This window comes from Pelecanus crispus, chromosome 1 (genome assembly GCF_030463565.1).
Source record: "Pelecanus crispus isolate bPelCri1 chromosome 1, bPelCri1.pri, whole genome shotgun sequence".
Classification (NCBI taxonomy): Eukaryota; Metazoa; Chordata; class Aves; order Pelecaniformes; family Pelecanidae; genus Pelecanus; species Pelecanus crispus.
In genome coordinates this window covers 225369541-225394857 of record NC_134643.1, presented here as the reverse complement: position 1 = coordinate 225394857, position 25317 = coordinate 225369541, and the positions used below count along the sequence as shown (strand labels likewise).

General features: G+C 48.3%; 1 protein-coding gene across 1 annotated transcript in view; it reads left to right on the top strand.

The window, feature by feature from the left end:
* FAM168A (family with sequence similarity 168 member A) overlaps nt 1–24834 on the top strand; it is a 106587-nt gene extending 81753 nt beyond the window's left edge. Inside the window, exons 2-6 of the mRNA XM_075727566.1 lie at nt 608–688; nt 12047–12172; nt 19974–20116; nt 22997–23171; nt 24722–24834. Coding sequence (XP_075583681.1) covers nt 608–688; nt 12047–12172; nt 19974–20116; nt 22997–23171; nt 24722–24834 — 638 coding nt within the window. The remainder of the gene's footprint in view (nt 1–607; nt 689–12046; nt 12173–19973; nt 20117–22996; nt 23172–24721) is intronic.
* The last annotated feature ends 483 nt before the right edge of the window (nt 24835–25317 follow it).

The following is a 25317-nucleotide window of genomic DNA, read 5'->3' as shown; positions in this document are numbered from 1 at the left end:
AGCTGCTGTGCGTGTGCCTTCCAGGTGGCCTGGCAGGTAATCGGGTTCCTCCCAGGGATGGCAGTTGTGCAGCCATGAGTGAATATAAGGGCTGGCATCTTTTCATGCAAGGTCTCTGCCTTCCCTTTAGCAAGAAACTCTGGTTAATGTTAGTGCTGAGCACCGAGGACTCGGGCTGACTGCTAAGCTCTGCTGTTAGAATGCAAAGCGCTACCATGATCAAGCTATGATGGCTGCAGTTAGCCAAGGAAAACCTTTCAAATATAGCTGTGCTGGTGGTTTTTCGTAGCTGAATTCTGCATTCAGTGTGTGTATTTTCTCAGTAGTTTTTCTTCAGAGCACATTGAACATTCCTGTGTTCTGCATTCTGGTTATTGTCCTCATTTTCTAGAGGAATAAAGATGAAATATTGATGATGTCACGTGCGAGTCTGTGGAGCACATTCATAGACCTTCCTGTACCCTGGCCAACTGAGAATACATCTGTGCTTTACCTCTCAGCTGTGCCGATGGCCTCTTTGCTCACACAGGTTGTTTATTGCTTTCCAGGGATGTTGTCCTCTCTCCCTGATGACAAAAGCGTGATTTCTCCTTTTTTCTCATTGCAGGTTATCCGACGGGCTATCCCACCGCTGCCCCAGCCTACAACCCAAACATGTATCCAACCAGCAGCCCTGGCTACGCCCCAGGTAAAAATGTGTGTATGGAGACGAGATCGGGCATGTTGAAGCATGCAGGAGGATTTACCTTGTGCTGCTTGGTGTACAAAACCCAGCAGTTCCCATGTGCTTGTCAGCAAATAATTTCTGGGGAAGGGGCCTTGTGTTAAGCTCTTCCCTTCCTAACTGCCATTAACTTCAAGTCCTCCACTGGGAATATTTGTCTATGTTGCAAAGTACTCTGGAGCCATGAATTATATCTTAATATTAGTCCCAGGAATTTTACAATCCTCGTTGCTGTGATACCTGCGCATTGATGGCTTTTAATATTTTCTGAAGACCACATGCTATCTCTCTGAGATTGCCTTCCCCTTCCCCCTGCTTGTCCTTCTCTCCTCCTTCCATCTCACAGATGCAGAAATGTCAGCAACTGTGTCCTGTTTGGTGTCTGGATCTCCCATGCTGTGTCTTTACTGTCCCCCGCTTTCCTGTGGCACTGACAGACTCTGGGTCTGTCGTAGTGTCTTCTTCTGTCCAGCTCCTGCCCTTCACATTGCCCTAAAATGGCTCTTCCAAAGATGCAGCAAGCTCTTCCTGGCCAAACTCAGGAACTCTTCTGCCTTAGCCTTGGTGTGCTGGTTATCTTTGACAGCACCAGCTGCACTCTTCTCCATAAAATCTTGCTTTCCCTTGGCTTTCCCAGTTTGGCCAGTTGTTTTCCACCTTTGCTGCAGCATGTCCATTGGGATGTATTTGTCATCTGCCTCTTCCAGCTTTCCATGAAAGCTCGGCCAGGCTCTATCCTTTATTCCCTTCTCCACTACTCCCCATCTGTCTCTGGGAAACCTTAATTGGAGGTACAAGGTCTTCATTTTTCACACCAGCCACATCCTTTTGCATCCTCCTCTGCAGTTCCTCTGAACCATCCTACCAGCCAGGCTGATGGGTAACGCGTTCATCCTCCATAGCTCAGCCCCTACCCTGGACCCCTGCTCTCTCTGCCATCTCCAACCTTGGCAAATTCTCCTCCATCCTTCTGGAGAGCTGGTACAAAAATAATTTTTCCAGCCCGCTGCTTTAGCCGTGTCATCCTCCTCTTTGCCTTCCTCTTGCTCATATCTAGCACAGGCTACTTGTCTTTATTTACAGAAACAACACCCACTCCATTCATTCTTGGTGTCCAGAGCCTTACTGCTCTTTTGGCTCAGCCAACAACATCTGTCCTCTTCACCTCTTACCTTTCCAAGCAAGTGTCTCCCTTGTTCCTTCTGCTCCTCTCACTGGAAGGAGGCTTCCCCTTATCGCCCACAAAGCAATTTCTCATTTGAATTCCTCCATTAACCATGATTTTTTTTTGACAAAAACCCGTGACTAGAGTGTCAAGCTCCTTCCTTTCCCTCCACACCTCCCTTCTGTCTGGTTTCCGCTGTTGTCTCTTGGCCAAACACATACCCAACCCATGGCTCTGGTTATGTTGCTCTGTGGATGCAGAGAAAGGTCTGGATGGAGGAGAACACACACATCCAGGACCTTCCTGCCTGGCCGGAGAAAGCTAGAGAGGAGAAAGCCATCAAAGCATGTGGGTGGCATGAATACAAACCCAGTCATCCCCTGTCCATCACTTTGAGGTTAAACACCTCATCTACATGAGGTGGGGAGACGAGGGAATTGCTTATAGCCGAGAGCTGCCAATGGTAGAAGATTCATGTACATTAGGACAGAATGTAAATTAATCATGGGAGCTGCTGTCAAATAACTTCCAGCAAGGACACTTCTTATTCCAGAAGTGGACCTTCCACTGTTTTTAAGCCAGAGAAGTTACTCCGAAGCAGGAGTCATGGAGTAATTCCCACCTGTCCACAAGGAGTTGTCTTCACCACAGCATGGACTAATGAGGTTCTGTGCTTAATGAGTAATGTTTGAGTTGCTCTGCTAAATCAATCACTTGCTTTTTTATGCTTCTGAGCCCAAACTTGGAAACCTTTATAGAATTCTTTTTCTGTTTGGAGTTGAAGACTTCTCTTAGGCCCCCACTCAGGAAATAATTTAAGTCAAACCTACATTTAAGTACTTTACTGAAACCAGCCCTTTGGAAGGACCAAGCGACCTTGAGTTTTTAAAGTGCGGTTAAGTTCTCTGCTTTCAGCTAAATTACCTAGGGGATGGGAGCCTCTTGGCATGACAAAGGGTGGTAGAAACACGAGGGCTAAGTAGCAGTTTCAAAACGTGACTCTTATCTGGAGTGAGTTAAGTGAAAGGGAGAATAAGAAAAGGAAATCTTCTGTTTAATAGCCATCTTGAGATCTTGTGGCCCAGAGAAATTGTGGCTTCCCCATCCCTGGAAGTGTTCAAGGTCAGGTTGGATGGGGCTTTGAGCAACATTTGACCTAGTGGAAGATGTCCCTGCCCATGTCAGAGGGGGTTGGACTAGATGATCTTTGAAGGTCCCTTCCAACCCAAACCATTCTATGATCAGAACATTATTTATTAGCTGTGGGTTTTTTAGGTTGCAGTGTATTATCAGCGTTTTCTTTAAGGGATACAGTCACATAGGTCAAATGCAAGAATTGGCAGTGTCTGACCTGTGATTGGAAAAGCATTTCTGAAGTCAGGACTGTGCCTTTTTTCATGGTTTTAATGAAAAAGGCCTGAAAAAAAATCTCTTGCTCACCCATTTCTAAGCACACATGGGAGATGAAAAATAGTATCTTGCCCTTCGTTTTGACTTCATGGCTTTCCAGTTAGTTGAGATGTTTATTCTGAATGCTTCACCTCAAAAGAGCTGTGGGATTGTAAAACTTATTCATAAGCCATCTTTTCAGCTAAGTGTTCAGTAGTCATCACAGTGAAATAGATGTTTGAGTAATAAACACAAAGCCGGACTTTGTGACAGTCTTGCTAAACCCTTTCTCCTCTGAATTGCCAAGTTTTCAGTTTCCTAGTTGTCGTAAAATCAGTGGATCCCCAGGCTCAGGAGCTTTCCAAGGCTGATGAAGCAGGAATGAGGGTTTTGTTGCCAAAAACTTTTGGTGTTGTCTTCTCCACATCAAAGTTTAAATTCACTGTTATTTTGCGAGGTTATTAAATAAATCCGTTTACTGCGGATGACTCTATAAGGGATCTGTTGTGTTTTGTTTGCTTTTATGTGCTTCTGGTAGCACCTTTAGCGGCATTTTTTCCCACTAAAAATCCTAATGTGTAATATGAAACAAGTTTTCTTCCCCTAGATATGTGCTGGCCACCCTCAAATTCCCCTGAAGGATATAGTACTGAAAGAGTAAAATGAAAAGAGCTCCACAGCATAAAAAGAAACACCCACAAATTTATTAGTGGCTTGTCCTGCCAGAGGCTGGCAACGACCTCCCTGCTCAGCCAGGGATGTAAATACAGCAGCGTTCGTGCGTATTGGCCTGGAGATTATAAAATGTCTCTTGTCCCCAGCCACTGCCTGTGCCTTGCGCAGGCAGGAGCTCCACCACTGAATGGGGAGATGGCCAAGGGGACGCCCAAGTGAGAGGGAGCACCAAATCGCTGCAGGATGAGGAATTTTTTTTGGGTGGGTCTATCTTGCTTCTTGTACATCTCAGACACCATCCTCAGGAGGCTGGAGTTCCTATTAGAAAAAAAATTGAAACAACCCCCAGAAATGCTGCATTGCTATCCAAACAAAATACTTTTCTTTGCAAGGTCTTGATGAAATCCACACATTCCCCTGGAAAGATTTTATTTCAGCTCAGTTTAATTTTCCAAATTAAAAAGAAAGGAAAAAAGACTAGGAAATTTTCAAGTATCTTAAACAGCTGCAGCAATTGCCACATCTAGGGAACATTTCATTCCCTTTAGCTGTATAGACCTTAGGTCTCTAACTCTTCCAGCCCAGGTGCCTCTGTATTCAGCAGAGAGAAAGAGAGGCCTCCCCAGAGAGACATTTAGCCCATCTTTGGGGACAGACTCCCCATGGGTGCCTGTCTGTCCTACTGGGAGAGCTGGAGGTGAATCCTGCCTGGGATGTCCTTCATGCTCATGAGGAACAGGAACCCAAGGTTGGGGGGGGGGTTGTAGATGCTCTCTCAAGTAACTCTGATACATAGTCAAGATACCCTCAGAGAAGGAGGCGTCTAGGATGATGTTTTATGGGATTGCTTTCTTGGCATAGGTTAGGATAGTAGGAATAGATTGAGAAATGGGATCCACCTGGTGTGTAAAAGTGGAGGTCCTGGAGTGAGCCTCCTTCTCTTGAGCAAAGAAGTTGCTTGCACCCACAACAAAGGCAAGAAAGAAGTGGATGCCCCAGCCTAGATGGTAAAGAAACAGTCAAGAAGACTAGGAGAGGACAAGGAAAAACAGGGATAACCCTGGAAATCAGGGTTTGCACAGGCAAGGGTAGCCCTTGGCTACCCCTTTGTGAGCCCCATCGTTCCTCCAGCAGCCAGTGTCCTCCACCCAGCAGAAGGGAGCCCCCACACTCAGCGAGGGCCGGGTTGTCCATCCACCCTGGTCTCTCCTCCCTGAAAATGGCCGGATCGGTCTTCAGAAGTTTCCTCGTGATTGTTCGGTATGGAATAATCCACCCCGAACCTTGTTAGTCAGCGGCTTTTATAAGCACAAAACCACAAAGACTTTGATTTTTCCCTACCTTTGTCCAGGGGTTGTGGCTGTGGGTGTCCTCTCTTTCATTAAAGATGCTTAACCTCCCCCGTGCTTTGATTCTTGCTATATTTGATCGCTACAATACTTTGCAGCAAGCAGTTCTGCAGATTAATTAAGGCTTGAGTTACTGATTTTTTTTTTTTTTTTTTAAAGCAATGCATATAATTGTCTGTTGCTTTAGATTTGCATGATGTGAAAGGGGAAACGAAAGCCCTGGTCAATCTTCTTTGTGCCAGCCAGCCTTTTGTTCACTCCCCCGCCTCTCCCTTCTGAAGTGCAATCCTAATCTTTACCGACTTGCTTTCTCTAAAAAAAAAAGCTCTGATCATTTTTGCCCCCCCCTCACCAGATCTTTTTGTTACGCAGCTTAAGGCTCAAGCAAGAAAGCATTCACAGCCGGCTTGACATTTGAATTTCATTTCTCTGTTTATGAGTCTTAAAAATGCTTTTAAAAATTTCCTGTTGTCCAGAAAGCTGACAGGTCATTTTGCATTGAGAACAAAAATCTTCCACTGTGTAACACAACATAGCTAAGCACTAAATTAGCGAGGAAATAGTGAAGATTAAAATTGGTGCTCCTCAACCCAACTCCTCTTGCGCAGAAACCTCCCTCCTCCCCATAAACAATCATGCAGCTCTTGAAATCAATGCAATTTAATATCGCGGCAGGGTTTTTCCCCGTTATTTGGAGATTTATCTCGTAGGAGGCATGGTTCAGAGCCCTCAGCTTGTTCGTGTGCAGCCGGGAGGAAAGATGCTTTGGCGGACTGCGCTATGCTCAGAGCAGCGGCTCAGGAGCCGGGGATACACAAGTGCCAGTTAGTGGAGGAAAAAAGCCTGCGTGATGCTGTGAGTGAGGACAGCATCTATCAACATTATCTTTAGAGGCAGAGCAAAGGCTACAGAGGCAATCCTGGCTCGGACCTTGCTTACATTTAGAGGCTTTTTCAAGCTACTTGCAACTCCCTGCCAGTTTTTATTGAATTATGGTTTTTAAGATCCTGATTCTGCCGCAGGCAAGATGCCACATTAATAACTCCGGAGAGCAGGCGCTGGCTCCACCGCTCAGGACCTCCCAGCATTGCACCCACTGTCAGTGGTCGCTTCTCTATAGAAGACAGACTTAAAGGAGAAAAATTAAGAAGTTTTGAGAGACAACTAACGCAAAATAAGCTCCATAAAATCTTCCGGCAGTGGGTATATGTGACAGAGCGGGCAGCGTCCTCAACTGTGTTAAATGGAATCGAGTTAAAGTAATACTGTGGTTCAGTGGCTGAGTTAAAACCAGTCGTCTGTATCGGTACAGAGAGCACTTACTCAAATTGAATCAGCTGCTGTCATACAGGAGGCTGGAAATAACCCCGCCGCGGAGAAGAACATGCTGCTGGGGTTCATGCCGTCCATCAAACACGCTGGGAATCAGAGGGGATCAGCTTTATTTTTAAAATCATTGATTCTGAAGCAGCAGACTCGTTCTAAATGTATTGTTAAGGAATTTGAGATGTTGAGCTTTTGGCTGCCTCGCTGCAGGAAGAGATGCTGTATGTTCCCAGCGGAATTGCTGCTCTCAAAAGCATGCCATCCACCAACAAGGTTCTTCCGTTTCAAACCCCCCGGGCTGGGAGGGAGGTGGTACCTGCTGGCAGAAATCCTTCAGGATCACTAAAAAAGCAATCACAAACCAAAGTTTCATCTGCTTGGATATCTGATTCTCTGTATGGAGGTTAACCAGGCAATTGTGCCCCTTAATACTGCTTGGAATAGAGGTTGAAAAGGGTGGGAAGAGCAACCTTTGCTTGTGAGTTCTGAATTTGTGGGATGTAACTGAAAGTGAGCTGTCAGTCTTGAAAGAAACTCTTCTGTACAAGCTTGATCACCCTCTCTGGTCCACCCTAAAGGTGTTCCTCAGACGAGCTCTCTCTGGTTAGGTGTCTCTCGCCCCAAACCTCGTGAGTTTTGCTTGGCTTCCATGCAAAATCTTAGCAAGAGATCAACCACCGAGCGAAGATGAAGACTGCCCTCTGCTCCTGCCCTTGGTGTGGTTCACCCCAAGTGAAGTGCATCAGTGGTGGTTAATTTTCAAAGTTTAGTTTTCAAATACCTGCTACTTATGTGCCTTCCGCTTTCATCCTTGACGTCCTCCAAGCACACTACAGCCCCTGATGCCACGCTGGAAGTCAGCGATGCTCATGCTCTTCTCTTGACCTCGCAGTTCCCAAGACCCTGGGATCCACATGGAAAAGTAAATTATTTAGTGCCCCAAACTTTGTAATTGCCTCAATCAGAGAAGCGTAAGGAGACACGGAGAGGAGCTTGGAGAAGTCTAGAGTCCTCTTGGTCTATGCAGGTCCAGCAGCAGTGAGGAAGGAAAAATGGTAACTGGAACCAGTCTTGATTCCTCTCTCTCTCAGTGTCAGGTATCTGCTGAATATTTGCTAATGTTTGAGCACCAAAAGGATGATAAACTCTTCGCTGGTTCATTTCAAACCAACCCTTTCCAAAGCACAGATAACAGCCAGCCACTGCATTGCTTGCAAAGCTCAGCCAAAGGAGCCCGACATCAAGCAAGGAAATTAATTTCTTTCTAACCCATTTCATTGAAACAATGCAAGTTTCTGCCTTGTGTGATTTTCCTGTTGTGTTTTCCCTATTTGTTAGAGGGACAGACACAAGGCAGGCCACAAGATCACAACAAAACACCGGCATTGCAAACTCTGATGCTTGCTATAAGCCTATATTTAGGACAGTGTTATTAAAAAAACCCCTCCTTTCAAGTATGTGAAAATGAGCGCCTAAAATCACTCTACTGCAGAGACTTGAGGCACGCCAATTTAAAAAAAAAAAATAATGTATGTCTTCATTAAGCCTGGTGCATGTTCCCTCCCAGGCATTCTGTCTTCCTGCGATGGTTGTTTTGTTTTAACTTCCTTCATTAAAGCACGCCTTTTTATTTTCCTGAAAGTAGGGCACACACTTTTCACATGGAGGCTGGCTTGTGCTTTAACTGCGTTTATTAATAATGCAGGGGAGAATAATGCTTTGCATCCATTACTTCAGTGCCCTTACAGAGCAGAACAGATATTTCTAAAATCAGCCTCGGAAATTAGGGGTCTCCGTGGGGATGTTGTGGGACAGGACGGAGGCTCCGATCCCCCATTCCTGCTTCTGGGTCCTCCCCAGAGGAAACGTAGCTCTGCAGAGGGAAAGCATAGGCATCGTCTTTCACCGCGTAAGTGCTCCGAACCATCCTCTATAGGCGCCCATCGACTATTTAGGGACATCCCTGGGTCCCCTAAGGAGGGTATCTTGGGGTCTGGCGGGGTGAATATCCCGTAGAGCCTTGCAAGGCTTTCTAAGAACAAATGTTCCCACTGTTTTGAAGCAGTAATGGGACTGCCTGGGGAATTAAGCTTATTGCAAACTTTGTACGAGGTTCAAGGCCGTATCCATCACAAATAAGATTGGCAGAGGGAAACAAGAAATATGTATACCGTATGTACTGTATCATCTGCTTCGTCTTTCCGTTGCGATTCTGTACTCCAGTTAATTCACGGAATTTTCTTCAGGAATATCTAATTCATATTTTTCTCTTTTCTACTTAAAATATGTCCTGAACATTGCCACATTGGCTAGGGGTCCTCTCAGGGAGACAGAGCAGTCCCAGCACTGCAGAGACCCACACTCGGTTCACATTGCTTGCCCGGTTCCCACCACTAGATTTGCCAGGGATCCAACAGATAACAAATAAAAGCTCTTTATTTCTCAGTGAACGGCATAGGCGAGAGGCTAATGCAAATCCAGAAGACACTGGTAGGAGATAGAGCTTAAATGATATTAGATAGTCACAGCTGGATTGTAACCTCTGTGAATTGTAGCTCTTGCAAAGGAGCAGGAGATATTAATCTTCCTAGAAGCCTCCTTGGTTCACCTTTTCTGTAGTTCTAAGTGATGGATTCTCCGAGGATCCATGATTTGATGTACAGAACATGCACAGCTATGCCAAGCTCCCAGCCATCTCAGAGCCAAATTACCTTGATTTTTTTGGTAGGTCTAATGTGGAGAGGAGAAACCACAGAGGAAGGATTCATATAACAGCTAAATAATTGTCTCATCAGTCTTGGAGATTAAAACCTTTGTGAAATCCAGTGGCAAAAATGAATCTGATTTTGAATAAAAGCGTAAATGAAAGAGTGTTTCTGTCCCAGTGCTGGGAATTAGCTCTCCAGTGTGATGTTCAGGAGTGCAACGCACCATGGAAAATAAAGCAAGGCAGTTTGGAAATCCTTAATAACTCGCAAATCTTTGGGAGGGGGCACAGGCTCAGAGCAGAACTTGATCAGTGCTTGAGGGGAGGAGAAATTGCGCTGTGAATCTCTCACTTCCCACAAATCTCCTGGTTTTCTCTTGAAGAAGGTGAGGAGGGAGGAGCACATTTCCACATCTCCAGCAGCAGAGCACCATCCAGCCAGGTCTTGCACCCGTAAACGTCTCTGTGCAGCTGATGATTGCCGTGCCGTCCAGTAACGCATCGCTGCTGGGTGTCCTCCATGCTCCTGTATTTCTGTCCCACGCTAAGAGAGTGGTCTCATGAGTTTTTGGTGGACCAACAGACCTGCAACAATGCTTCTCTGCTCTCTCTGGGCAGTGGTGTCCAACCATGAGGACCTGTGGCATGGCTGGCATGGGCTGTGGCACCAGCGCTGATTCCTCCTTGGCCTCCTCAGTCACTCGTCCCCAGCTTCCAGCCTTGTGGCATTCCAGATTTACAGTTGCATCTTCAGAGATGGTTAATTAAGAGTCTGAACAAACATGGAGGTGTTGGAGGGATTTCAAACATCATTGCCCTTGCCTTTGAGCTGCAGAAAGGTTTACAAGCCCCGACCAAGTCACGAAGTCCCTCCTGTGGGGCTTAGCACCGAGCCCCTCAGGGGTAGGAACTTGCTTGGGAGAAGGAGTTATGAAGTGCAGCTTTAAAATGTCTTTATGTGTGACTCCCTTGGGGCTGACGGGAGGATAAGGAACTCACCACCTCCTCCTGTGGGCCATGGTGTCCCTCCCAAAAGAGCTCGTGTTTCTGCTCCAGACAGCTTTGTCCGAGCTTGGCTGGTTCTGCTATCAGAAACAGTTCCCTGTCTACAAAATCACACCTCCGTCATTCCTCTCTTGCCCAAAGGTTTGGGGTTTTTTTTACCTCCAGAAGCCTCTTGAGCTGGCAGGTCAGACCCAAAATCCCTTTACCACATCTCTGGGGAAATTCTACCTGTCCCTAACGCCACTCACATGGGGAGAAGGGCACAATGGGGACATACCCTGAACCCCAACCTTCTAGAGATCTTGGATAATTCAGTAATTTGGTGTAGAGCAAGTGTGTCAACAGTCTGCCTTCTGCGTTCACAAAAAATACCTCTAAAGAAGCCATAAATTGGTGATTTTCTTTGATTCCAGCAGCTGCATCATTTTACCTCCTTTACCCTCCACAACTTCACAGCGAGGTCTAATCACTAAGCGGCTTGCTGAGGATCGATCAACCCTCGCTTGGTTTTCTTTCCTTAGTAGCTGGGTGTGCAAAATACGTACTGCAGTACATGGAAAACCTGGAGCTTATTTCTTTTATAATGACAGCTAGAGCAGCTTGTTAAGCTGGTGAGCAGCAAGCTGTAATAACTGGCTGAGGCTTTCAAAAGATGTATGCACTCCGTTGGGAGGTGGTGGGACTTAAACCAAGAATGGTGGGGGCCACCATTTGAGATTAGTGTGGAACAGAAAGTTATGGCAGTTCCATAGTTTCAGGGGGGGAAAAAAAAAAAAAAGAAAACCAGAAAAAGACCTTTAAGCCTATCCTGGAGGCACCAGCTTTGGGAAGGAGCCTGGCTGTAGGCTTGTGTTGGTGATCTGCCTTCTCCATAGATGTGCTCCAGAAAGCCTTCGGTGTACTGGCAGTCCTTAGGTAAGGACTGGCAATGTGTTTGGCTATAATAAAGGTATAGCCAGCTCTGGTTCATCATACAGAGGTGCGTTGTGGCAGTTAGTATAAGACCTTTTCCTCTTTCAGAGAATTTAAGACCCACAAAACGACTGAATTCTGTTGGTCCCTTCTCCAATCCCACAAGATTTGGCTCTTGAGATTCTTCTGGATTATCTTACTTGGCTTCATAAATACTTTTCTGCAAACTGGGATACAGGGCGACCTGCCCAAAGCCGCTGCTTCTGCTGACTGTCCTTTCCAGGGTTTCTAAGGACCACCCAACGCTGTGATGGGATGGTCACAGCGACCACTACCTTGTCCACTGGTGGTACTGCCATGCAAGCATCTCAAAGGGTTTTACTGTGAATAAAATGCCTGGCACACCGGGCTCAGGCTGTTTTCCAGCTGGGAAACACAAGGCCAAGGACAGCCGTTACTGGTCCCGATGCACAGAGGTGATCAGTGGTATCTGGGGAGGGATGGTGGCTCTGCTGGCCATATCCCCCAGGTGAAGATCTTCATGCAGGTCACTTAGCTCAGGAAACCAGTCGTTTGGGGTAGGTAACTGGTGTGCAGCAATGCACTGTGCAGACCATCCCTCCGTGGGGAGCAGGTGGGGCGAGAGGATCCACGGTGTGAAATTCCTACAGATAGTTGTCCGTGAAAGGTGGGGGGGAAGGAAGAGAGCTGCAAAGTGGCTCAAATGTGACATAAACGCGGGAAGTTGTATCTTCATTGCTCTGTGTGACACCTCTTCTCTGTCTCTACTCAAGCTACACTTCTGATGAAGCAAGCCTGGCCACAGACCTCCTCCTCCTGTGCCACGGAGGGCACCTTCCACCTCCCGGTGGACACCGGGACCGAGAACAGAACTTATCAGGCTTCTTCTGCAGCATTCAGTAAATAAACCTTTTCTTCTGGGGTTTTACATGGTTGTTTTGTGCCCACTTGTCTCCCCTCCTGTGGGTTATTTGGGGATGGGGTTATTTGGGATCAGCCTGTTTGCCGATCATTTGGGTCCGTGCAGGTGCGCGTGTGTCCGTGCGTCCTTCCCCGGGCGCTGAGCCCTGACACAGGTGAGGGTGCTGCAGGTCCTGGGGGTGCTCACTGGCACTGTGTAGCAGATCCGTCACCTTCTGCCACTGGAGCTGCTCGGTGGGAGCATTGCGCTGCTGCTGCAATCCCTTCTGGGATGAAATTTTGCAGAGCCCTTGGGTTTTTTTTTTTTTCTTCTGAAGACCAGGTAGCATCCCTGCTCCTTTCTGTTTGCATTTGTGAAAACCATGAAGGAGCATGAAGAGGAGAGCGCTGACCCTCCTAGCGCTCCTTCGGAGGAGGAAGAGTCAAGTGGGGAAGGGTGAAGGCCCTTCTTTTAGCTGAGCGTGTGGTCCCCATGAGCAACGTGAGGTTGTTTGCAGGTGTATATCTGCAGTGGTGATGCTCCGTAGTTGAGCATGCATAGAACAACCAAAGGGAGGTTATTTCCTATTCCCTTAAAAGTCAGAGAATTCCAAAATAAAGCATGATTTTCAAGGAACCTAGGTGCAATTCCCACCTGTTAACTAAAACTGGCCCAGCAGAGGCAGAGGGAGGGAGGAGATGCTGCTTACGGATCGCAGTCAAACAGGCTTTTCCAGGTGGAGCCTTGTAATCTCATCCCTTATGAGGCCAAATAGTGCCTGCAGGAGGGGTGATAAGCTCCCTGATAAGGCCAGGCCCCCCCCCCCCCCCCCCCCCCCCCCCCCCCGTGCTTCCTCTGGTATGTGGGGTGTCCTCTGGCCCCTGCCCAACTGCTCCTGCCTGCTCTTGTCCTCACATTGCCTGCTAAATCTGGAGCCCGGCTAACGTGGGGCGTGCTGCAAGCATGAGGTGGGACCGCTCCTAGGTTCAAAATGCAAAATTAACCACTGGTGCTTCCAAACAGCCCTGGGATCTGGAGAAATTCCCAGCTGTATTTGGAGACAAAAATATGAAGTATCTTAAAGTGACCCTCCATGGGCCATGTTTGCAAGGCTGGGACTGTTGCGCCCATGCACACACGTGGGTTGAAGTGTTCCTCACCGTCTGCTCCAGGCTCCCTTTTTGCGTTAAATTAAATCATTTACAGAATGAGATGAGAGGAAGAAATATTGTTTTCCTTTTTTGATGAAAAGACTTATTAAAAATAAACCTATTAATAGCCTTTGGGAGACTTTATATTTGCAAAGGGATGTCCCTACCATCCTTTGGGGTAGGAGCTGTATGCCTGACATGGTGCGTGGGCTTTGCATTGCACCTAATTTCACGCCAGACCAGATTTGACCGAGTTGTAAGTATCTGAAAAATCTCAGTGCGTAATTAGTAGAAACCTAGATATTATTCAGCAAAATTCCCTCGGAGTTCAACCCATGCCTGGATGGGATTTCTCCTCCCCGTTGCACCTCCGGGCTGCTGCAGGTGAGATTCCTCCCTCAAAATCAGAGAGGGCAAGAGCAGGTACCAGGGCGGGAAAGGGTTTGGGGGCAAAATTTGGCTGTGGCCACCCCGTGTGGGTGATAAAGGAGTTCAATACTGTGGTCACCAGCCAGACCCATGCAGGTTGGCCTCGATTCCAGAGAACTGGCTTGGGCACATTTAATTTGGACATATGTAAAGCCTTGAGGTTTGATTTGCAGCGATGCTTCAGGCTTATAGCTGCAGTTGGCTTCTCCAGAGCTCTGCTGGGAGATGCCATCTGAAGCGCAGGCTCTGAAGAATCAGAAGCATTTCAGGTTGGGCATCCCAAATTGGTTCTGTCCTTCGGCTCGATCTCACCTCACCCAGGTTTTGTTCTTGGGAGAACAGCCTTCTCCAGGTATCCCATGGCAGGAGAGGGGTGAGAGCTTACTCGTGAGCATCAGTGTCCGATCTGGATGGAGGAGAGCCAAGGAGAAGCCTGGGAGATGACTCCTTCTGTTCCCAGCGTGAATAGTGCCCACCAGTACGGACTGGAGCCGCACGCTGAACAGGGTTATACGAATAAATGTGCAATAGCTGCTCAGTACCACCTCACATCTACACCACTAAGACAGAAGGGGTGCTGAGGGCTCAACTGGGCTGTGAACCTGCAGTGAAGGATGGTGGCAAGACATGCATGAGCTTAAAGGCTGGGTAGGGGCTGCCCAGGTGCCTTCATCCTGGCCTTGCCTACAGCGTGGGGACATGCCTTTGCCTTTTGGCTTTTTGTCCTTTAACGGTGGGTTTTCAAAGCTTGGTTTTGCCTGAGGTATTTTGTTTTCTTGCTTAGATGCTCCAGTTGAGATTGGGGGGGGTCATATACACAAACGTTTGCACATGGTAGTGAGCAAGGTTATCGATTTTATGGTAATTTCTGCCCAGAGCCTCCTGTTTGCTTTTGTCTGGCTGGTGAGGATAGTGGTGGCAATGACGATGTGCTGGGGAAGACATCGGCAGAGGCAATGCAAGCCTACCAGGCAGCTGCCCATGCTGGTGTCCACACCATGGCATCTTCCCCTGTGATGTTCCCATGTTCACCATGCCAAAACTGTTCCTCCAGCCCCCTGGGTACAGGGAGAGCGTCCAGATAATAAAGCCAGGTGAAAGGCTGGAAGAGGATGAGCCACACTGGAGGGCGCTGGCAGGGGCAGGACCAGACACTGGGAACAAATCAGACTCAACTGGGCCATGCAACCACGTAGGACCTCCCAGAGCTGCTCGCAGCTGCTTACTCCTGCCCACAATCGACTGCGGCTTGAGCCCCAAGCTCTGTCCTGCACCCGCCTTGTGGGATCTGCCTTCTGCTCCCAGGGCTGGGAGTGCGCCAAGTGCAGCCTCCTTAGACACACCTCTGAAAAAGTTACTGAAAAAATGCAAATCCATTTTTAGAGAATCACAGAATTGTGGAATCACAGAATGATTTGCGTTGGAAGGGACCTTCAAAGGTCAAAAGTCCAAACCCCCTGCCATGGGCAGGGACATCTTCCCCTAGATCAGGTTGCTCAGAGCCCCATCCAAACTCACCTTGAACACTTCCAGTGATGGGACCTCCACAACTTCTCTGGGCAACCTGTGCCAGTGTCTCACCACCCTCATCATAAAACATTTCCTCCTAATGTCCAGTCTAAACCTACCTTCTTTCAGTTTAAAACCATTGCCCGCCACCTTCTCCAGGCTGAAGAACCCCAACTCTCTCAGCCTTTCTTCACAGGAGAGCTGTCCCAGCCCTCTGACCATTTTCATGGCCTTCCTCTGGACCCGCTCCAACAGGTCCACGTCCTTGTGCTGGGGACCCCAGAGCTGGACACAGTACTCCACGTGAGGTCTCACCAGAGTGGAGTAGAGGGGCAGAATCACCTTCCTCAACCTGCTGGCCATGCTTCTTTTGCTGCAGCCTGGGATATGATTGGCTTTCTGGGCTGCAAGTGCACATTGACAGCTCATGTCCAGTTTGTCACCCACCAGTACCCCCAAGCCTCTGCAGGACTGCTTTCCATCCATTCATCCCCCAGTCTGTATTAATACTGGGGATTGCCCCATCCCAGGTGCAGGACCTTACACTTGGCCTTGTTGAACTTCATGAGGTTCACCTCAGCCCACTCCTCAAGCCTGTCCAGGTCCCTCTGGATGGCATCTCTTCCCTCTAGTGTATCCACTGCACCATTCGGCTTGGTGTCATCTGCAAACCTGCTGAGGGTGCACTCGATCCCACACTCTACATCATTATGAAGATATTAAATCATATTGGTCCCAGTACTGACCCTTGAGGGACACCACTCGTTACTGGTTTCCACTTGGGCATTGAGCCATTGACTGTAACTCTGGACACAGCCATCCAACCAATTCCTTATCCATCTAAGGAATTATGCTTGTGGTGAACCCTTCATGTGGAAACAAGAGGAGTTGGTAATACAAAATTCAGCAGAAAGCTTTTTTTTTTCCCCCTACCAACCTTAGAGTTAATGTAGAAAAATTTATCTGTGCAATTCAGGGCACTTCTTTGTTGCAGGATCAATAAGGTTGAGATTTCTAGAGTGGCACGAGGAATTTAATCAGCAATTTTAATAGAAGCTGGAGCTTAAAAGCTCGCTATTGCTTTTAAAATCCCAGCCTGCTGCTGAACTGCGAAGCGGCAATAGCACGGGCCATGCCAGCCTCCTAATCCTAATAAGGTGTTAGATAGTCATAATTAGGCTTTAAAATTAGCTGTCAGACACGCTTTTCCGAGAGGAGCATCCATCATCTTGTGTCATTAAAACCTGATTATGCTTCATTTTTACCCACAAATTGTTCTATTTTTTCCCAGTTTATAAACATGGAAGCTTACATCTGCCTGGACTATTACATTTAATACCTTTTTTAATATCGTAGCTAAATTGTCTGTGATTCAGCAATTGGGAAACCACAGCAAGTGTTAGCATTCAAGGCGGTGAAACCACGCAGCCTTGAGCTGGTCCACATCTCCAGATACCCATCAGAAATGAAGCGTGATGCTGAGAACTGGCAGCCTCCAAGGTCTTTGTTTGAAAAAATGAGTTCAGAATAAAAAAAAAAATGCATGAGATTGAAAAACAGGCAGCTGGCTGGTCTGTGGGTGATGTTGTTGGGTTCCTGGAGGACCTCATGATGGAGGAGCCTCCACTTCTGCTGCTGCGGTGAATACGGCTGTTTTGAACATGCATTTCCTCTTGCTGCTTCCATCTCTCATTTAAAGATAGTTGCTCTCCTGCTAATGTGAGTCAGAAAAAGAGTCACGGCTATTCCGCTGTTTAATTAACACATTTTTTCCAATCTGCAGTAATCAGGAGGCGGTGAGATGCTGTTTGGGAGTTCCTAGAAGGCTCCTTGTTATCTTCACGCTGTTTCAGTGCTGGGTGGATAATATGAGATATTAGCAGACTTGAAATCTTGGCCTTCATTAATTGCTGCCCTGAACACTGGTTGAGTAAATTAGTTCATTATATTTGAGTGTTTAGATGTCTTATCACCAGGCTGAGCCTTGACTTCTCCTCTCCATCCTACACAGTCTTTGGGGCCTGTTTGCTCTAAGGATGATTTCTCCCAGCCCTCCTGCAAGATCTGGCTACAATTTCTCACCAGCCATCTCACCCCACATGCTTTTCCTTGCTTGTGCAAGCAGATTTTTTTTACCATTTCCATTTTTTTTAACCATTCATCAAGCTGTGACCAACACCTTGAAGCCTTCGTGGCACACTTGATGCAGTCCAGGGCGTCTCATGGCAGCAGCTCAGCTTTTAGTCTACCCTAAAAAAAACCCCTTAAAGCACAACTTAAAGTATTCTTGAGGATTTTTCCCCAATTTAGCACTTAAGTAATAACATTTCAGGGGCAATTTCATGGCCCCTTCCTTGGAAATGCCTCTGAAGGTTGGGAATTCAGGTGCCACGTATCCGTGGTGCAGGGAAATTCCATCCTCAGGGCAGGTCGCACCTCCTTTAGATGCTGTACTTGCATGAGGTCTTATGGTACTTCGCTGCCAGGTAACAAGAACTGGATTATACAGCGCTATCATGGACCTGCTTAAAGCCACCCCTTCCCTTTTGGAGAGCAAAACTGGTGGAGGGTATGGGGGGGTCAACCCCATATTCATCACAAGTCGACAGACAGGAAGGTACCTTGAAAGGAAGCAGAAGAGCGGAGATCCTTACGGGATGTCCTCACTCCAGGGAAAGCCTTTAAAAAAAAAGACAAATACAATCAGACTTGCATTAGAGGATCTTGAGCTGGTACCGCTGGATCTTCCTGAAAGGAAAATGTAATTTTAAAAACACCAGACAGCTCAGAACTTAATGCAAATAGCAGCAAAAACCCAAAGTGACACCCACAGCCAGCAGGTCAGCTAATATCACGTTAACCTTTAGGTTATTTTTTGTTAGGTTAGTAGGTTTATTTTTTGGGACAAATTTCCGTGTTTTGGAAAGGATCCTTCATTTTAGTTTGTTCCCCATGTACTAAGTATCTCCTAAATGCTGCAAGATAAGTTAAGGTTTCTTTAGACCTTCGATAAAGTATAAATCTGGGACTTGGATGCTCCAGCTAAACAGCCTGGTGGGATGCTGGGGAAGACTGGGGGATGCTGAAGTCTGTTTTCTTTTCCTTATGTCCAAACAGAAGACAGACAAAAATTGCAATCTGCCATAGCAGGATCACAAATCTTGCAAGGGACGCTTCCCCAGCTGCCTGCGCCTGCCTAACTGCTGCCCTCCCAAGCCCCGGCTGCTCCTCCCAGCTTGCCAGCAGCCTGCCGTGCCTGTTTACCCAGCAGAGCAAATCATAGAATCGTAGAATCACAGAATGCTATGGGTTGGAAGGGACCTTTAGGGATCACGCAGCCCAACCCCTGCAGCGAGCAGGGACAGCTTTAACCAGAGCAGGGTGCTCAGAGCCCCGTCCAACCTGGCCTGGGATGTTTCCGGGGATGGGGCCTCCACTGCCTCTCTGGGCAACCTGTGCCAGTGCCTCACCACCCTCAGCGTAAAAAATTTCTTCCTCATATCCAGTCTAAATCTATTCTTCTTTAGTTTAAAACCGTTACTCCTTGTCCTGTCACAACAGGCCTTGCTAAAAAGATTGCCCCCACCCTTCCTATTGGCCCCCTTTCAGCACTGCAAGGCCGCACTAAGGTCTCCCCGCAGCCTTCTCCTCTCCAGGCTGAACAACCCCAACTCCCCCAGCCTGGCCTCGGAGCAGAGGGGCTCCAGCCCTCGGATCATTTTGGTGGCCTCCTCTGGCCCCGCTCCAACAGCTCCGTGCCCTCCTTGTGCTGAGGGCCCCAGAGCTGGGCGCAGGGCTGCAGGTGGGGTCTGCCCAGAGCGGAGCAGAGGGGCAGAATCCCCTCCCTCGCCCTGCTGGCCACGCTGCTGGGGATGCAGCCCAGGATGAATGTCTCTTCTTAATGGCAATAAAGCAGATTTGCAGCTTTTGTCACTAATGCAAAGGGCCTGCAGGGAGTGGGACAAGTATAAAGGTGCTTGAGCATCCCTTGGGGTTGCGTCTCCGGCCTGCAAGGTGAGCTGATGGTCACAGCCCTCCTTTGCAGGAGAGGAAACTGCTCGGCACTATCCGCCTTGATGAAATACTTAAACGCATCCATCATTTTCACTTTAATATTAAGGTTTGGACCATCGGTGTTGCTGCTTTTCCAGTCATTGCTTGAGGATATAGGCAGGGGACGGCAATACTGTGCCATGAAATTAGATCCTCCAGCAATTAAATTCTAGTTTTGCCCAAGAAAAAAGATGAAAGGACAAAAATCGGGGAAGGAGAGAAGGAAAAACATTATTCTCATCAAGTAGATGTATAGAGAAGGGTAAGTAGGTGTGGGGATACTGCTGCCTTAGGTGATTTAAGTGCTGGTTGAGTCCCATCAAGTCATGCCTTGACCATTGGGGATACTCCTCAGCTCTATGTCCCGGTGTAGGCAGCGAGGGAAGAGCCACTGCCGGGCTGGGTGGAGGATGAAGCTCCAGCTGCTGTGATTGATTAGCCAGGGGCTGGATGCCGGACTTGGAGGTCTCGGCTTGGTGGGTTTCGTGGGATGTCAGTAGATGCTGGTGCATCTTGGTACATCTCCTCCATGCTGAGTGATGCCCAGCGAGCAGCCAGTGCATCGTGAATGGCAGCTCGGGTTGCTCCTGTGCTGGGTGGACCAGCTCTGCAGCTGTAAATCCTCACCCTAACCTGGACCACTCTTGTCTTTGCCAGGGTACACTGCGGGGACTCCCTACAAGGTTCCACCGACCCAGAGTAACAACGCGCCTCCTCCCTACTCGCCGTCTCCGAATCCGTACCAAACCGCTATGTACCCCATCAGAAGTGCCTATCCACAGCAGAACCTGTACACCCAGGTAGGTGCCTCGCCAGCTGCTGCGGCAGCTCACCGCCTCACTCAGTGGTGTGCAAGTACAGCCCGAGGTGCCTGCAGGGCTTCGTCCTTGGCTGTCAGGGCTGAGCACCCGTGTCCTGGTGGGATGGAGGTGGTCATGGTGGAGCTTGGTGGGTCTCTGGGATGCTGGGGTCTCTCTCCCACCTCCTCCATTGGATCCTCTGGATGAGACACGGTCTTGCGTGGTTGTCGGTGTGCAGCGCAGTCAACACAGTGGCATCCCTGTGGCTCAGCTAGGTTGGGAATCAGGTCTCTTTCCCCAAAATCACATGCCTGACTGCCAGGGCTTGCTGGCTCCAGGATGGCCCCTGCACCCACCTCTCCCCACCCTCCCCAGCTCTCAACGCTACTCTTCCCCAGGGCCACAGATGAGTCTGGGTTACCACAAGGTCCACTTGCTGGTGGCTGTTGGCATCTCACTCGACTTGCATCGCCCTCCTGCCGCCTCCCATGGAAAAGCCCCTGTGTCACCTTCACCAGCACAAGCTACTTCAAGCCTGACCCAGATTCATGTCGTCATGGAGGAGCTCCTCCCTGAGCACCTGGATGGGTTTCCAGTACCATCTTCTCTGCTCCTGCACTGCCAGTGCCTCCAGCTATGTGCTGGGACCAAGATCCTCTGCAGAGATGCAATTTAGGGTAGATGTCCTCTGAAAATCACCTTGATGCCCCTTCCCACTGAAGATCATGAGCTTCTCAGAGCAATCTGGCCCTACAGCTTCCCTGGCTTTTCCCCTCCTCTTTAATGTCAAATAACCAACTTCTCCAGCAGCTACAACCTCATGGAGTGGTTTCTCCGTACCTTGCTGAGACCCGAGCATCTCCTCTTGCTGATTTTGTCCGCTGTCACCTCTCCTTCCATTAAGTCAATGTTGCATAAGCCATTGGGGTCCAAACCCATCCCTGCACGCTGGTTCTTCTCTGATCCCGGCTGCAGCACAAGCATGGCATCTGCTTAGCAGTACCTACCAGCAAGCCTGAGATGGAGAGGGGCTTGCAGATGCCATTTCCTCATCTCTACTTCCCAGGGACTGGCAAATAAGACTTTCAACAGCCTGGAAGGGAACAACATTGAGAAGGAGATGCTTTGGTAGATCCTTTCAGCAGATTGTGCTTGCAGCACTCACCGCCTGGGATGTTCCTTCTCTGCAGCTGATTTCTCAGTCATCTTTTCTTCATGGGCCTAATTTATCTTAGCACGTCCTTCTCATTCCCCCAGGAAATGCCTTTCAGCATCTGCAATTTGTCCCTATCAACCGTTGTAGCTCCTGAAAGAAATCAGTAATTTAATAGTTCACCTGCATCTCCTTCTCCCCTTAATCCATACCTTCAGAGGTTCTCTAACAGCTTTCACTAATGCATGATAAAGTCTCTCTTTGTTGTTTCAAACCCTCTAATCTTTCCAACCGTCCCTGGTTTGCAGGTACTGGCAGTGTCCGTGCCTGTCCCAGGCATAGCAGTTCTCTCCTTTGCACCACTCATGTTTCAGGCCCTTCATTATTTTGGATGTGGAGCTTTTTCTGTTGGCTCCTTTCTGTTTTTTCCCCACCCATCCCTCCCGCCTTGTTTCAAAACCCCGTGGGTCTCAGCAGCCTGGACTTCAGAGCCCCTGTGTCTCCCATCAGAAACCCAAGGAGATGACACCCTTCCTGAACGCAAGCAAGCACCTTGGGATCAGCCAAGAGCCGTGGCTTCTGCATTTCTTCCATCTCTGTTCACTTTCTATGCCAGCAGCCAAAGTCTTTTGGGTCCAAGCTTCATTTCATCCCACCAAATGAAGGCAGCACAGTTTGTCCCCGACGAACTGACTCTCCGACTCATGATGCTGATCCCCCTCCCAGTTCCGTTGCCTTCATCCATCCCGGTGACCATCCCACATATCCACAGGTTCAGCTTCATCCTTGCTTGTCCAGGTCTCCAGGCACAGGAGCTTGCTCATGGGAAGCACCAGCCCTTTGGCAGCACTTGAATCATGTCCCACGGGCAGCTCTTTGTACCAGCAGCTACGGTGACGCCTGCTAGTCTTAGTATTGCTTCTGCAACACATCTGGAGGAGCTGAGGGCTTGAAGTCTTCGAAGTGAAGGACAGTCACAGCAGAGCTGCTCCGCACTCGCAATATGGGTTGGGTTTGGGAACCTCCTATGTCCCATCTGGTACGGGGGGCAGGTGTGGGGCTGTGCTGCCACAGCCGGCAGGACCGGCCCCAAGAGCATCACTGCTCACTCTGTAGCAGGATCTACAGTCGCAGCTGATGCAACTCCTTGCTGACAGCACGAGCTGTGTTACCAGGCTGACACCCACTGCACACAGAGCTGGTGATTGCCTCTGAATAAAATACCGGGCTCCAAGTCACTGCTTTGGCTTGTGCTTTCAGTCTAAGTAACAAGTGATAGGATGAGAGGAAATGGCCTCAAGCTGCGTCAGGGGAGGTTTAGATTGGATATTAGGAAAAATTTCTTCATGGAAAGGGTAGTCAATCACTGGAACAGGCTGCCCAGAGAGGTGGTGGAGTCCCCATTCCTGGCAGTGTTCAAAAACCGGGCAGACGTGGCACTTTAGGAGATGGTTTAGTGGGCATGGTGGTGTTGGGTTAATGGTTAGACTGATGATCTTCGAGGTCCTTTCCAAACTTAATGATTCCTAGTTTTTACTGTCATTAAAAAATAATCCGGCCGCCAAGGCAGGAAACATGAAATTGCTACTCTCCCCTTAACTGGTTTAGTGGTGGACTTGGTAGTGTTAGGTTAGTGGTTGGACTGGATGATCTTTAAGGTCTTTTCCAACCTAAACGATTCTATGATTCTAAGACAATGGTGGGTTTTTTTTCTCCTTCTCAAACAGGGAGCTTATTATACCCAGCCAGTGTACGCGGCACAGCCTCACGTTATCCATCACACCACCGTGGTTCAGCCCAACAGCATCCCATCGGCCATCTATCCGGCCCCGGTCGCTGCGCCCAGGACCAACGGTGTGGCCATGGGGATGGTCGCTGGGACCACCATGGCAATGTCAGCAGGTAAGAAGGAATCTTTTATTGTGTTTTGAGCCGTAGTTTCATCTCTTGGGTGGGACAAATCCAAACAACCTGTGCAGGAGGCTTGTCCTGGATGAAAAACTCTCTGTGCATCCGACGTGTAGGCTGCAGAAGCGCCTTGCACACAGCTAATTGAAGCTTCGTCTGCTAGTTTTGCTTGCTGGTTACCTCTCCTTTGCAGGCAAAAATCAATTAATTTGCTCCTGATACTGATCTAACTCAGTTTTTAGGTTAGCAGAGGAGACCTTTCATGTGGCTCACTCTGGAGGGATGCACTCTTGCATCCTTAAATATATTATTCTTTCCTCTGTCTGTTCCATAAGTAGAGGAATAACCAGGTTTGTCCATCTTGTATTTCTATCCTCAAGTTCCTTTTTTAGGATACTTACAGTCTTGCTTTCATTTGACAAAATGAACATTAACCTTGGTTTATGTATCCCAAATCCTCTGCATTTTATGTGCAGGATTGCTTCAAACTGCAATTGATAGCACATTACTTTTTTCCAAAGCCTGTATTTCTCTCATTAACAATTCGTAGGATTGTATATTGAATTATTCCAAGAAATGCATCATTCATCCTTTTGCATCTGCATTAGCTGTGAAACAGGACTCTGTTATGGGACACAGTCCCTGTTGCAAATGGAGATATTGCAGCCTGAGTATGACAAGAACCACTCTGAGAGATTTACTGTTGCTTATACTAAGAAGTGGAGAGATGTAATTAATGCACGTGGGATGTCTTAAAATTTAGTTAGTAGCATTTGTAGAGAGATACTCAAAAACTGAGAATTTATTTTGAGCAGCCAGTTACAACCAGAACAGAGTAGTTTGGGGCTGTATTCTCCCTCCCTGCTCTACTGAAGGCACTGTGCAAATTCTCACCTAAAATCCCTCTGCGTATCAGCTGCAGACTAAAAGAGGCTGCGCCAGGCAGTCCTTCTGCTTCCTGGCTGGGAGAGGATCGCTCCTTCTGCTGCATCCTGAGGCGCTCGGCTCTGTGGGTTTAAATGAAGCAAAAGAGCTGCACTGCCCTTGGGAGATGAGCGGCAAAGCTCATCTTAATTTTCCCTGGAAGGTCTGGGGTTTTTTTCTCATCTTCTGCAACCCTCATTCCTTCCAGTTTGGTCCTTAGCTGTTTCAGATGGCTGCAGTGATCCACTGTTACAATTTAGCCCGGTACCTTCAGCAGGTGGAAGACGTCAGCAGGTTAGTGGCTAGCTCTGCTGCTAGTCTTTAGGGACAAGGAAAATTGGAAAAAGATGAGTTAAGGGCCAAAAGTAGCATGGAAAATATGCTGGAGCTTCAGGTGTGTTTATTCCGTTCATGGTGCTGGCTGATACCAACCGCATGAGTCAAACGCCTTTGATTCAGGTCTCACGGGCAGAATAATATTTGGGAGAACTGAAGAAGAAAAAAAAGGCAGCTGATGCTGTGCCTGCCCCTCCGATGCGGTCTGCAGCACCGTACCTTCGGGGTACTGCTCCCCTGCTGGAACTCTCCTCCTTGCTAAATATTTCTCCATGCTGTTGCAGGAACCTTGTTGACCACCCCACAACACACCGCCATCGGAGCACATCCAGTTTCCGTGCCAACGTACAGGGCTCAAGGAACCCCCACCTACAGCTATGTACCTCCACACTGGTAAACCCACTGGCCAATTCATGTGAGTGCTGCCTTTGCAGGTCTTGCTCTGCCCTTGTCGATTAATTACCACCGAGCACTGCCATCGCTTCTCGCCTTCCTACAAAGCTGCTGAATCCCTTTGTCCGGGCGATGCTTTGACTCCAGAAGAGCCATTTAGTACTGCTCCCCGGCAGGGATGGCTGCACAGCTCGCTGTCCTGGGGTTACGGAGGGTGTTAGCAAAGCACGGCGTGCCTTGACCTTACATCTTGCTGCTCAGTGCGTGCAAGGCTTTACCGGCAACCTCAGCGGCATTGAGCCGCTCTGAGTGCAGTCGGGCGCTGCGAGGGTGGAAATTTTCATGCTTTAAGGATTTGGATGCTTTATGCTCTTTCATAGAATCACAGAATGGTTTGGGTAGGAAGGGACCTTTAAAGGTCATCCAGTCCAACCCCCCTGCCATAAGCAGGGACATCTTCCACTGGATCCAGTTGCTAGAGCCCTGT